General features: G+C 33.8%; 3 protein-coding genes across 4 annotated transcripts; all 3 read right to left on the reverse strand.

The window, feature by feature from the left end:
- Positions 1-6,151: 6,151 nt before the first annotated feature.
- Positions 6,152-6,699, reverse strand: LOC125209542. Of its 2 annotated transcripts, none has more exons than XM_048109142.1 (2): positions 6,404-6,699; positions 6,152-6,293 (listed from the first exon to the last, which is right to left on the reverse strand). In XM_048109142.1, the coding sequence occupies exons 1-2, from the start codon at positions 6,657-6,659 to the stop codon at positions 6,196-6,198; spliced, it is 354 nt and encodes a 117-aa protein (XP_047965099.1). In that variant the 5' UTR covers positions 6,660-6,699; the 3' UTR covers positions 6,152-6,195. The 2 variants fall into 2 exon arrangements, with proteins under 2 accessions (XP_047965099.1, XP_047965100.1); XM_048109143.1 differs by having other exon boundaries at positions 6,408-6,682.
- Positions 6,700-10,158: 3,459 nt separating this feature from the next.
- LOC125212880 (2S sulfur-rich seed storage protein 1-like) lies at positions 10,159-10,692 on the reverse strand. The gene has a single exon (XM_048113166.1). The coding sequence runs from the start codon at positions 10,660-10,662 to the stop codon at positions 10,276-10,278; it is 387 nt and encodes a 128-aa protein (XP_047969123.1). The 5' UTR covers positions 10,663-10,692; the 3' UTR covers positions 10,159-10,275.
- A 2,711-nt stretch (positions 10,693-13,403) lies between these two features.
- Positions 13,404-14,708, reverse strand: LOC125215909 (probable WRKY transcription factor 65). The gene is made up of 3 exons (XM_048117491.1): positions 14,497-14,708; positions 14,236-14,388; positions 13,404-14,155 (listed from the first exon to the last, which is right to left on the reverse strand). The coding sequence occupies exons 1-3, from the start codon at positions 14,589-14,591 to the stop codon at positions 13,627-13,629; spliced, it is 777 nt and encodes a 258-aa protein (XP_047973448.1). The 5' UTR covers positions 14,592-14,708; the 3' UTR covers positions 13,404-13,626.
- Positions 14,709-14,918: the final 210 nt, after the last annotated feature.

Below are 14,918 nucleotides of genomic sequence, written 5' to 3' on the forward strand. Positions count from 1 at the left end.
AGAATTTGGACGAGAAATAACTACTTCCTTCATTTCCTATAAATAGGAACATTGAAAATTCTACGAGTTTTATGCACAATGGGTAAAATAAGACAGATGAAGAGAAAAAATGATTAAAGTAAGAGAGAGGAAGCAAAAAGTATTGGAATTAGTGTTAGCGGATTGTGAGGCACATTTTCTAAAATGGAAAGTTTCTATTTTTGGAAAACAGACAAAAAAAAAATTATATTTAGGAAATACAAGAAGTATAATATTTGGGCTTGGACTAGGATGTGTGTGGACTGCGCCGGATTTCTGATATGAGTGATCAATGAGGACAAGGTTTCACATAGTTTGACTATGTTTCCTTCTATCCCATCAACTCTGGTGTTTGTAGCCTTCTTATCCTTATCCATCCTCGCCATAATATTTTGGAGCACGTCATCTTTGTCATCCCTGTTGATTGCTCCATTAGTCACTAAAAATTGTGTTGGAGGTTGAAGATAATTATTGTTAGCATAGGAAAGATTTGGACGAGGACTATTTCAAGAATAGTTATTATAATTACTCCCCCTAATTATGGGATAATTTCTATTGTACGGACGATTAGATCCCCCATTCTGAACATAGTTCGCTACCACCATATTGTAAGTTTCTCATCCATCTTGTCTTGGTGACTAAATCTTATCCATCCTACTGTGCATGGCTGTCAATTCTTTTGCAAAGTCCTCCATTCCTCCGCTCTCTAATGCAGCTATCCTCCTCGAGTTATGCAGTTCCTTTGAACAATTTATACTCTTCGATGCTAACTCTTCTTTATAACTTCCATGGTAGCTATTCCTCCTCTATTCAAGAATGATCCATTGCTACCTGCATCCAACAAACTTGCAATTTTTTCATTACATACATCAAAAAGGATACATGCTTAAATCGAAACTATGGTTTAGGTTTTGAATCTAGCAAGTGCTTCATACAGGAGCTCGTCATCTCGTTGGAGAAACAGGAAGATCTCGCCCTTCAATTTCAGACGGGTAGTATTTATCTAAAAAGAGCCCAACTATGTCGTCCCACTTGGTCACTTTTTCTGCAGACATACGTTCATACCACTCTCTAACCACATTAATTAATGAAAAGGGTAAGAGTCTTATCCTTACGACATCATCATCTACTTCATTTAGTTTGACCGTATATGCGATCTTGATGAACTTGGTCAGGTGGCAGTTAACATCTTCAATGACCCTTCCAGCGAAAGCGCTTTGCTCAGCACTATTGATTAATGACATCCTCAACTCGAAATTGTTGGCATCCAATCTAAGACCTAAAGGGATATTCACACCATGATTAAACATGTTCATGACATGAGTATCTATTTTGGCCAATATTTCTCTTTCAGCTCTTTGTTCTGCCAACTCTGCCGAGAGTCTTCCACTTCTTGTTGTAGCCTAGCGAAAAGATCATTGTCTCCCATCTCTTCACACTTGAATTTTGTACATGTTCTTATGATTTTCTAAGTGTAAAGACTCCAAGATATTCTTCCCGGAGTGTGTTCGCATGTACTGCCTGTAAAAGACAATAAACAAAACTAAAAAAAGTAAAAAAGAAATCCAAACTCGTATTATTGACCTTTCTAACATATCAATCTAAACGTGAAATTATTCATCGGCAACGACGCCAAAAATTTGATACACATTTTATTAGCACTAAAAATATCTGCAAGTATACAGAGTAGATCTTGTAGTATAACTAAAGGTAAGCACAAGATATCAAACACATGGAATAAATTCACATACTAGCTAGCTATTAAGGAGTACTAAGTTTCATATACTATTTGTATAGATGAATTTTATCCAAATAATAAACTAAATAAGCAAGTAAAAAAGTAATTAAATAGAACAAGTAAAAAAAAACAACTTAATTAAGTACATGAATGAATTTTGAATAGTATTTAGACTAGCAAATACTACCTCCGTCCCACAATATGTGTCATATTTTATCATTTTTGTCTGTCCCACAATAAAAGTCACATTTATTTTTTACTATAAATGTTAAGTTTACCTCACATTCCACCAACTTATTCATTCACATTTTATTATAAAATTAATACTTCCTCCATCCTATTGAAGATGACACACTTCCTTTTTTCGTCTGTCTCAACCAAGATGATCTCTTTCTTATTTAGGACATATTTAAAATACTCAATTATCTTTTTCCTTTCTTACTTTATTCATCTCTCCTACTTTTAAACATCCAACAACCATTCTCTCTCTTATTTTTTTCATCTCTTCTACTTTTAAATATCAATAATTTTTATCTCTATTAATTTACTTCATCTCTCCTACTTTTTAACACCCAATAACTTTCTCTCTCCCTTCTTAAACAATTTAAATTGGCATGCATAAAATCCCATGTTGTCCCAAGAAGGGGTCATCTTCCTTGGGACGGAGGAGTATATATAAGTGAGACTCATAGTCCATTAACTTATTCAACCCACTTTTATTTACATTTCTTAAAATCCATGCGCACACTAAATGCACACTAAATGTGACTCATGTAATGAAATGGAGGTAGTAGTTTGTTTGGTTTTTCTAGCAATGTACTGAAAAAATGAACAAATTAAACAAAAAGAATGAGTAAAATATATATTAAGTTGGGGAAAGGTAGAGTTAATGATCCAACTACAACGGAAATATTGTAAGCTCAATTCAAAAATATGTTTATGCGGATTTATGTCTTTAGGTTTACTAGGAAAGTCCCTAGTCTAGGCTAGGCCTCTCCCGATTGCACACATTCTGTAGATTAACTTTAATATTAAAGTTTCATCCTAATACGTCAAGATTAACTCCTTTATTTCCTAAGACTCGAACACTCTCACTAAAAACTTCTCTCGAATGCAAATTATCAAGGAGTTGTTGGTTCTTTTTAGAAAATAATATTTAAAGAATTAACTGAAACACAAAGATAGTGGAAAAATAGAAAAATGAATGGATAATAAAGCAGATGTGACTCGTGAGAATAAAATAAGAAAGATAACCTGTGCTATAATTTTGTTAAAAGGAAAAACAATTAATTAGAGCATCCACAATGGTCGGACCACTAGCTCGCCTTAGTGGGCGGACTAGTGGTCGCCACATCAACATTTATTCATCCGACCCTTCCGTCTACAGTGATTCGGACTAGTGTCCGCTCTATCAATTAAAACTCATTTTTTTATTTAATTTTTAGTGTTATTATTATTATTTTTTGTTTTCACATATTATAAATAGCAAAATACTCCCTCTATCTCTCTATAGCTGAGTCATATTCCTTTTTTGGTTGTCCCACTGTAGCTGAGTCATTTTCTATTTTGGTAAAAAACACCAACTTTTCTTCTCTCTTACTTTACTCTCTCTTCATCCCTCTACCTTTTTCCTTTCCCACTTTATTCTCCCTTCACTTAACTCACTTAACTCGCTTAACTCACTACAGAGGGACGGAGGGAGTATATTATACTCCATTTGTTCCATAGTAATAGAGTCATTTTGCCATTTTGGTACATTCCATAGTAATAGAGTCATTTCCTTCTAGTAAAAGTCAACACATTTTCCACACCTACTTTACTTTCTCTTACTTTTTTCTCTCTTCATCTCTCTACCTTTTTCATTTTCCACTTTATTCTCCCTTTACTTACCTCACCTAAAACAATTTTTCTTAATCTCCATGCCGAAAAGAAACGCCTCCATTACTATAGAACGGAGGGAGTATTAAACACAACATATTTAAAAGAACATCTATATTCCTTATTTAAAAAAAAAAATTACATTACTTAAATTAAATTTACATTATCATATAAAATATTGAGATTAATATTGCAAGACACAAGTTGATCAACAAATACACATAACGAGAAACATTTGGGCTGCAATTAGCTTGCCCTTACACTTTATATATTGTGTGGACTGTGGAGTAATACAATAGTTTTTCTTCATGGCAATTGTGTGGTCGTTGATTAAGGATGAAGCCCAGTGTAAAGGTAATACTAATAAGCATAGGTTATTTTGATTAAGTAGCAACACAAAGAAGTTAAGTTGCATGAGAGGAGCCTTTTGTAACCTTTAATTTCCTACTGTAGAAAGTAGATAACATGATCTAACTTTGTTAGAGGTGTGCATATCTCTGCTTTGGAGAGGTTGTGCATCAGGGCAATTCTCCTCTGGAACAATATCCAGATGATGAGGTTTGTGTATCAAGATTCTGCTGCCCTTGAGGAACACTTCCTTTCTACTAAACTAATTGTTACATCAAAAACTCTCTTTCTAAGTGTAAAACACTAAAACTAATTGTCTCACATTAAAATCACAAAGAAATTTAGAGTTGAAATCCTTTCTATAAAACACCATTTATCTCAAATCGAAATCACAATGAAAATTGGAGCCGAAACCTATTTATAAAAGGTCGGAGTGAAGGAATATATATCTATAAAATGTTTACTCTGCAAAACTTGCTTATTGAAGGATTATATTCTAAAAAATATAGTCTTTCACTAATTCAGGGGTGCGTATTTTAGTATGAATCGTTAGTTTTTTATTTTAATTTAAAAAATCATTCTTCAAATAAATTTGTAATCAAAAATCATTTTTAATAATTAAAAATTGATTAAAATAATATTTTAAAATTGATTTTTGTTGTCTGAACCTATCGTCCGGGCCCCTCGAGCTTATGGTTAATGAAGAGAGTAATTATTCTTCTTTCACGTGCCTGATCACCTCATTGAATTTGTGTTAATCAAAGGTGTTAAGCCTGAAATTAAATAATCAAAATATCAAATATATATGCTGCTATTCCTAATAGCTTCAGTAAATAGGACTACAGCTAGTTGTACAAACAGCATCTTTGTATTTATTGCATCTATTCATTCTCGTTGAGTGCAGTAGATTTGCCCTAAATGCATCGACATCCAAATTCTTTCGAAGGAGGTACATGTCGTTGTTTATGCAGGTAGCTAGCTTTAATTCTCTGTGTCTGTTTTATTCCCACTTTTTCCACTATTTTGCTCCAACTAAATTGAATCATTTTTTTTATATTAGATAAAAAACAAAACATTCAATTACTTTTACTTTATTTCATCACCTATTTACTCTGTCTTCCTATTTTATTTCTCTCTCCTACTTTTCAACCCAATTTCTTAATCTCCGGTGCCCAAAAGTTTTGACTCAACTTAGTTGTGACGACGGGAGCATATTTTAGTCCTTTAGTCCCATGTTACTCGCACTAGTCGTCCCAAACTACTTACACTGTTTATATTTTAAGAAAGAATTATGATATTTAATTATTATATTAGAATTAATTAAATATTTTATTATTAAATGATCTCTCATTATACTTAAAATACTACTCTCTCCGTCTCAAGGAAGATGACCCACGGGATTTTATGCAACTTTATTTTGTTTGTTAAGTGGAAAAAGTAAAATAAGAGTGAGAGAATAAAGTGGAGATAAAAGTGTTTCCATTTTTGGTAATGGTTCATCTTGATTGAGATAAACTAAAAAAGAAAGTGGATTATCTTCAATAGGATGGAGGGAGTAATTTAATTACATTAAAAAATCAATCATAAATTAATAATAAAAAATGAAATTGCGATTAATATGAAACGGAAGGAGTATTAAATTACACGGTTATTTTGTTCAAATATAACATGTGTTTGGTTAGTAGTGCAGTTGATAGGTTTATAACCCCACCCACAAAACAATGTCAAAATTTGTTATTTTGGTACGTCCATAATATAAAGTTATAGTATTCTTTTTCTATTTTAGACAATGAACTCAATATTCCATTAACTTTACTCACAATTTATTATAAAATGAATATATAAAAGTGAGACCAACATTTTACTAATATTTTCCACCACTTTCCTTCACATTTCATAAAATTCGTGTAGAGTCAAAGTGAGACTATAAATCACGGATGGATAAAGTAATTCTTTTGTAGTGAGGTTAGAGTTCGAGTCTTTGTTATCATACTTTGAGTTTATTGTAATTAGTTTCGTCTCAATAATTATACTCTCTTCGTCTCATAAAAATAGCCTAATTGGGGATGATACAGATTTTAATGCTATCTGGTAAAACATGAGAAAGTAGTTGAAATAATATACTGGATTGTGAGAATAAAATAACAAGATAGAAAACTGGACTGAACATACGCCAAGGTGATATATTATAGTTTTATACATAAAAAGATCTATCATACAAATCTAGTCACAAGCACAAACACTGCCATTTCCAAAAATACAATGCCCAAACTCCAACCTTTCACAATCTCTTCGGAGAGCACAAGCAAGCCTGCACAATTTAAACAAATAAATAAATAGCCATAAACATTAACTAAAAACACCAAATAATTGTAAAAAAATAAATAATATCGGCCGTAGACAAAATCAGAATCAGAATACCTACATTGAACGAGAGACGAGACGAACGAGACCTTCGTCTCTGGAGCTTGGCGGCCAAGTCGTGCTCGGTGGAGATATTGCCGGGAGAGTCGAGAAACACTCTCCTTTGGACCGGAGGAGACCACAGCGCGCTCTGTGTGTAGTCGAAACCCAACTCGGAGACGTCGTAGAATTTGGAGAGGAGTCTGTCGGAGACGGATTTGGAGACGAGTTGAATCGGGGGATCGGGAGAGGATGAGGTTTCAGAGATGGACATTTTTTTTCAATTGATTTGGATTTATTATACGTCAAATATATATGGTTCAATGTACAAGATGGATGGTGTTTGTAGGTTTGTGATGGTGGGGTATGAGACAACTAGAATTCTGAAAATGTTGATATATAGTATATATACATGTGCATAGGCATGAATAAGAGATATTGGATCATGACAGAACTTTTTTTAAGTTAGAATACTTAATTATACTCCATCTATCCCATGCTAGTTGTCTCATTTCTTCTTTTTTCACTCAGTAAAATGATAAATAATTAAAGTGGAGAGAGTGTAATGCAAGAGAAAAAATATTATAAAAAAAGTCTACTCTACAAAACATATCAATTTTTAATTAAATATAATTTGCTTGATTTACGAATATCAATCTCTGATCAATATGTGTTACTAACTCAACATCAGTAAGTAATATGTTATGTATCACCGAACTGATATAGTAATTTTTAGTTCTCAAAATTTTAATTTAAAAAAAATATCATTGGAATCACTCCCTATGCATGAATATATCTATATATGTATGCAATTATAGAGGTTGTGAACGTGCAAAGCATTATTAGGAATTTTGGCTTAATAGTTTGTCACATTTTCTTTTAGAGAAAAAGTTTTCTTTCATATAAAAATACATATTTTCTCTCTCTATGTATTTAATACATAAAATAATATCTCTAAATTCACACACAAAACAACATTTTTTAAAATTTTATGTCATCACACCAAGTGTGACATTTACCTTGAAACCGAAAGAGTAATATTTAATTATTTGGATGAAATTTAAATACTACCATACTTTCCATTTTCAAAAATTAAATTATTTTAATGAAATTTCAGTGGGTTTTTTTTATTCACAAATTAGTTTAATCAAAAGTTATATTTAAAAATAATTTGTAATATGTAAAAAAATAGATTGATATTGCAGTGCTTAATTTTTTTATGCTCATAGATATAGATAGTATATAAAAATACGTGAATAATACAGTACTCCACTCAAGGTTGTTAATGTCTAATTCATTTTTTTATAGATGAAGACATTATTAATTAAATGAATTAAGTACACAATTGTGTATTGTAAGTTTTGTTGCAAACGAAAGTTAATTAATATATTGTGTCGCGCATCTTCTTTCTTCGGATCATCTGCAGTCATGAACACCAAACTTAAAACTATTATAGTGTAACTATCAGGTTAAATAGTGTTTTTATTTCAATAATTTACATAAAATCTATTTCTTTTTACTTTTTTGCTTTAATATTTTTCTAATTACACATTAATCCGATAATATTTTATCAATAACTTATTTCAAAATAAAAGTAATAATTTTATTATTAATATATTTATATTCTAAGTAGGAGTATATATTTATTGAATAAAAATTAAACAACTTGAAAAAATATATTAAAAGCACTATGATAAGACCATAGTATCGACTATCGAGGGAAGAACATAAAATAACGTCTATGAATTTGAGCTCCATAAAATATCCTCATGATCGTACTTTTTGTTCAAGCAAAAAAAAAACGCATTATATTTGAAAGATCTCAACAAGATCAACCGAAAAACTTAATTTTATTATTTGCCTTATTTTATTTACTTTGTTTGTAATTTTTATTTTTAAGATATATTGATATCTACATTAGTACCTTGTTAATGATCAATGCTAGTTAACAATTATTTCAATAAATTTCATACTAGTATACTAAGTAAATGAGATGATTAATAAAATCAAGTAATTCATTTTAATTGTTAAATTTATTTAATTAATTTCCCCAGTAACATTTAAAAATAATTAATTAAACTCATTTCCTAGGCCAATTAATTAAAATAATCTATTTCAATGCAAATTTCTTTATTTCTTTCTACTTTTATTTTTTTTTCCTTTTTTGATTAATATGTCAAAACTAAAAAACCCAAAAACAGTAAACTAGCTCCAATGACTAATAGTATCTCAAAATCATCTCATTTTGAATTTTGAGATACTATTGAAACCATTTTCTTTTTGCTAGTAATTATTGAGGCTTTCTATCACTAATTATTTAGTTAGGAAGTCAATGTCGCCTGGAACTTGTTGGTTGGCCATAAATCAATAGCTTGCTAATTCTAGAGGATTTGGACTGGAAATTTTTAGACCGATATACAATCTGAAAAGTCCACAAGTCGAGTAGAGCTGACCCAGAGCCAAATGGGCCGGTCCGGTGGGTTTAATTTAGGTGCAATTATTTTCTATTTTTCCATCTATTTGACACATGATTCAACACTTCATTGATGATTTTTATAATACTATAACCAACTAAACAAAATAATAACCTTCAATTTTAAACTTCCTCCGTTTCATCGTAGATGACACACTTTCCCTTTTAGTTTATTCCACCAAAGATATCACATTTCCTTTCTTGGAAATAATTATCTCTCGCAATAATATACTTCCTTCGTCCTACTAAAGATGACATATTTTACTTTTTAGTTTGTCCAAGGAACATGTCATCTTCCATGGGATAGAGGGAGGACAACAATGTATTTTCTCTTTTTACTCAATACACATAATATCTTCTAATGATTTCAGCAATACTGGACAAAAAACGGCCCCAAAATCTACCACAACCCATTTTTCACCAAAATCCACCACAACTTATTTTATTGTTTTCATATTTTGTTATTTTAATTTTAGATTAAAAAAACAAATAACAAAGATTAAAATACCAATAAGAATGAGGGTATTTGAAGATAGAATAATGTATTAAAAGTATATATAAAAAAATTCTGAGCGCGGGCACATGCACCCGGAGGCCCCCTCGTCTCCTCAATTGCAACAGAGCACTAAAAATCGCCGCTCGCAAACGACAGGTTTTCGGAATCTATTGTGGATGCTCTAAAATCTTGTGCCTTCACTCAGTGTGACATCTATCTTAAGATGACATATTTTTTTTTAGTTTGTCCCAATTAAGATGAGATATTTCCTTTTTCGGAAACTCTCTCTCCAAATAATACTCCCAACAACTTTTTTTCACTCCTATTAAAATATTCATCTTTCTTTCTCTCTCTATTTACTTTTACCCACCCTTCCTCTCTCCAACTAAACATTTTAACTAAGAACTCCTAAAATCCCGTGCCGGCTAAGAAATGTAGCATCTTAACCGGGACGGAGGGAGTAATAGATAAATAAATAAAAAAAAACTCAAATTCACTATAAAACAATACTTTAATTTCTAAAATATATGTTTTATAACTTTGGTTGTCGATACCTCTAAATAATCAATTTGCTAAGTAAAGGTCAATTTAACAACAACAATAAAAAAAATATTTCCAATTCATTTTATCGAAAAGAAACAATATTTTGTCTCGTAGTAGTTGGTTTTATGGCGGATTTATTTGACATTCTATGAAGAAGATGTTACGCACTTGTGGTACAACGGCAAGATATTCCATTCTACGTAGGAAAATTAAGATTGTGAGATCGTTAAAGGATTCGAAAATATATGTAGTAGAAAGGCAAAAGGAAAACGATGCAATATGATTAAAGGGCAGTTCAAAGGTTGCTACATTTTCTTAAAAAGCATACACAAACACACACACGATGGTATGTGTGATTTATTAGGAAGAAAAAGTAGTTCATGCGAGGGCGGGGCCACGGCGGTAGCCGGGGCAGGTGAGGGAGCATTCGAGGCCGCACTGCTCCCCGAGGGCGCAGGCGATGTCTCCGTAGCCGGTGTACTCCATCATCATCTCCCAAACGGCGTCGCAGCGGCAGTCGGAGCTGAGGCTCTTGAGGTGCTCGCAGCAGCTGAAGAGGTGCTCCTCCGGCAGGTAGCGGCGGTTGGGCGCAATGGCGTCTCCGAAGGGCTCGCTGGCGATCCACATCACGCACTGCCACTGCGTCATCTCCTGAAACTCCCTCTTGCACTTCTCGTCCTTGAACATCGTCGTCGTCTGGGTTGAGGCGCTGGCGGCGGCAGCGCTGGCGATGAGGAGGATGAGGATAGCGGCTGCGTTGGCCATTTTTGATTCTTGTTGTTTGTTTTGATGAGAAAGTAATAGGATGGGGTGCTTTTTATAGAGGGGATAGGGGATTTGCATGGCCAGAAGGTGGCGAGAGGGCCGAGTGCTGCCACTGCCCGCCGTCCTTGTTTAGTGTACATGTGTTTAGTTGATTCTTGTGTGAAAGCCACTAGTCGCCCGAATTTGGTTCAATTTTTTAAATGTTATAGAGAATTTAAGTCAAAATCAAATACAATTAATGCTTGAAATGCATATTGATCCCAGTTTATTACCACTAATAATAACAACAGGCATATGATGCACTTTTATTTGCGCTCAATGAATCTGTATGCATACAAAGTATATATAGTATAACTAAAGGTTAGTACCGGATGTCGATCACGGGAAAAACTATCACAGATTGTCTACCTTTTACAAAGCCTCTTCTACAATTTGGAAAAACAAAGATTTTTGGTTTTGAAAAGTAAAATAAAGAAAACAAGTAAGCAAATACAGATAAAACCCCAGAGATAATTAGATGAGATAAGGAAATTCCAAGGATGTGCTTTCACACGTATGGTTTATACAAGTTCCAACTACAACACCCTAGCACAATTCATACTTTACTAGAACGAGTCACATAATCATTGTCCATGCGATACAAAGTAGATCACAAACACTAGGGGCGTCATAGATTTGTAACTCCTAAAGACTCATAAGACTCCAAGCTAATGTTCTCGTTCTCAATTAATAGAGCCGTTTTAAGAGGAGTCAATTGTAGCGTCAAGTAAGCTCTTCTAACATGCAAACCTCCTTTCACGATTATGTTGCACGTCAATAAATCAGAATGTGTAACTCAAACATGAAGTATTATCCAACACTTAGAATAGAAGCAAAGTAATGAACAAAACGGATATTAAATAAATAGTAACTGTATAAACCAAAGTCGTTACTAACACATCCATAGAATTATATGAGTTTAGCTACACATGATGGAATAATCTAAACACATAGTTTCTAAAAAAAACATAGAAAAGTAAGAACTAAGCAATAGATACCAAATGTTGAATTTTGTAGTCTTGATATTCTCTTCAAACCCTTAAGCAATGATAACAGTGGAAGGAACACTCAAATATTATGATATGGAATTATGCTGTAAAAGGTTCTCTTTTTGGTGAAGCTTGAGGGGTATTTATAGCCTTAAAATCGTGCCTCATAATATGGTAAATCTTCAACATAGTATTGTAAGTCTTAGAGAGAAAATATGGCAAATTCTATGCGCCGCATTTTCCTAACGGATCGTTGCACTTTGTTCAGCGGTCGCTGCAAATCATCTCGTAGCTTCTGTATCTCAATCAGCGGTCGCTGGCAATTACTTCGTAGCTACTGGATCTAAATCAGCGGTAGATGTGAACATCCCAATGGTCGTTGGGCGTGTTCTTCTTTTCAGCTTTATTTTCTGAAGCGGGTCGGTACTGGGGCAGCGGTCGCTGGCATAGGTGCAGCGGACAGTTGGCTGGCTCGAATACTCCAGATTTCTATTTTCGACTTTTTTCTATTTTTTTAGGCTCTATTTTGCAAATATCTTACAAAACACGTCAAAATACCAAAATAGATAAGATACGCAAATAATGGACATGTAATGCAACTTTGACACTCAAAACGGATCGAATAATAGCCTTGAAACAGTGCAACATCCGAGTGTAAATCCAAGCGTATCAGTATATGATACACTATTTATTAGCACAAAAAATACTTGCAAGTATATAAGGTAGATCTAGTATAGCTAAATGTCAGTACTGGATATCGAACACAGTGAATAAGATTGCAACTGTCTGCTAATCCCTCTGTCCATGAATAAGAGTCCTATTTCATTCCGGCACGGATTTTAAGAAATGTTAAGAAAAGTGGGTGGAAGAAAGTTAGTGGAATATGAGTCTCACTTGTATATATTAGTTAGTAATGATATGTGAGGGGAATGAGTTGGTGGAATGTGAGGTCTCTTTACCATTTATAGTGATAATGAACCGGGACTCCTATTCGCGGATGGACCAAAATGGAAAAAGGAGACTCCTATTCACGGACGGAGGGAGTATATACTAAGCGTCATATACTATTTAGAGACACGAGATTTTGGTTGGATTTATACTAGGCAGAAATAAATAAATAAATAACGGAAAACATAAAAACAAAAAATATAAAGCAGGCTAAGGAATGTAGAGTTTTAGGAACCACAATCAAAAGTTAATATCCAATCGATTTCCTTGAATTACGCACCCTAGAACCTCAACTAGGGTTTTTATCATTTCCGTTCATTTTCTATCTTTCGTGCACCCTTTGATTTTCGGCGATAGATCATCGAATGTCAATAATGGACCCTGAGTTGCTTCTTACAAGAGTTCAGAAATTCCTCTCCAATGTCAACACAGTGTATTAAAATATCAACTAAGTTTATGTTGGCATTCCAATGTCATCGTGTTAACATTTTTCATACATTGCATTGATGAGTTAACAGAGTTGACAACTTAAGAAAGTTGGCAACAGAGATCGTATTTCTTTTAGACTTATTAGCCCAAATACCATTAGTTATCTAAAATCTGAATGTTTTTTTTCATGAATTTCAAAGTTTAAGAAAAATATTAATATGAACTTTGCGAGGATGTTAATTTTATAAAAATAATTCCATATATCGGATAATTCAGTGATTATTGCACTAGTAACCCTATATTTTTAAATTGTCGCATGATGCATGAGCCTGCGCATAATACCAAAAATCATTTTATAAAATAAAATTACAGATACAGTCAGTATCCATTGGATCTAAAACAAGGTGCTAAGACACTAACTACAAATTTAACTTTTCAACTTTATAACAAAATAAAATAAAAATACGCCGTATAATCAATCTAAATAAGTTTTCAACTTTAGAAATCATAATTAAATAAAAATAATTCTTTAAATGAATGAAGTTGACAAATCCACTATCTAAGGCCCCGCACAACCGGTGGTCGCCAATCTCCGCCGCCGCAGCTCCGCCATCCCATGGCGGAACACCGTCGAGCACTCCGGCAGCTCCCCGAGCCCCGCAAACAGATCCTCTTCTTCCTCCTCCTCTCTCAGGCCGAAAATTACAGCCATTTCTTTCTCCGTATTCCCTCTCTCCTCCATCAGAATCGGAGTCTCGAGAATCCTATCAGATCTCGACTCGAAATCGGTCAACCAACCAAATTCACCGCCATGAATCAAATTCTCCCCAAATCGATTCTCCAAATTGAACTCGTGAAACTGATTACTATGACCTAGATCCATCGAATTTTCGTTTTCCCCCAATTCATCCTCCTCCTCTTCAGAAATTGAAATTGGCGCATCGCGGTGGTGGATGCTGCGAGAGGATGGCGGCGGATGGGTGTGGTCGCAGGAGTAGGTGACGATCAGCATGTTTGGATCTGCGCTGCTTCTCTCCACCTGTTTCCTCGCAGGGCAGCCCTTGGAGCTGCTGCATCTGTAATAGCCCCTGGAAAATTAATTGAATTGGTTTAATTAATTTCAATTAAACAAGGTGATTAATTAATTTAAGATAGTATTAGTAATGACCTGGGATATGGGGAGCCTTTGATCGGCTTTTGGCCGTATTTCCGCCACGCCCACGAATCCGAGGGCGGAGCGCTGGCGTGGTCGCCTTTGAGCCGCAGCCGCTGGATGTCCTTGATCGGGACCGACATCACTCGTTTCCTTATAGCCGTGCGCCTGTGTATAAATCGAGAGAGTTACGCAAAATTTAAGTTTTTCGTGATTTTGAACTCTATTTTTGCATGGAAACACAAACTCTCTTTCTCTATGTATATAGTTGATTACCGTAGCTTAGCAGTGATCTTGAGATCTTTAGCCATGGATGAGTTGATCTTCAGTTCTGTAGCAAAATGGGTGCTGCTGAATCTGTTATTGTTCATGTTAATGAGTATTGATCATGGATGCTTTGAGAGATGGAGAGTAAGGAATGTGATCTCAATCGGAATGTATATTAATATGGTACTGCAAATATACAATGGACGTGCAAGAAAATGTTGAAGTAATCCAAAGTTGAATTTAACAATGTGAAAGCTACCTATATAAATTGATATTTACGAGAAATACTTATTTTTATTTTATTTATTTTTTAATGTGTACTCCATCCGTCACGCGACACATTTTTTTTGGTACAGATTTTTATGATGAGAGAAAAATTAGAAAAGATGGCAAAATAAAAGAAAGATAGAATGATGTTCTTTTTTTTATTA

This window comes from Salvia hispanica, chromosome 3 (genome assembly GCF_023119035.1).
Source record: "Salvia hispanica cultivar TCC Black 2014 chromosome 3, UniMelb_Shisp_WGS_1.0, whole genome shotgun sequence".
NCBI classification, from domain to species: domain Eukaryota; kingdom Viridiplantae; phylum Streptophyta; class Magnoliopsida; order Lamiales; family Lamiaceae; genus Salvia; species Salvia hispanica.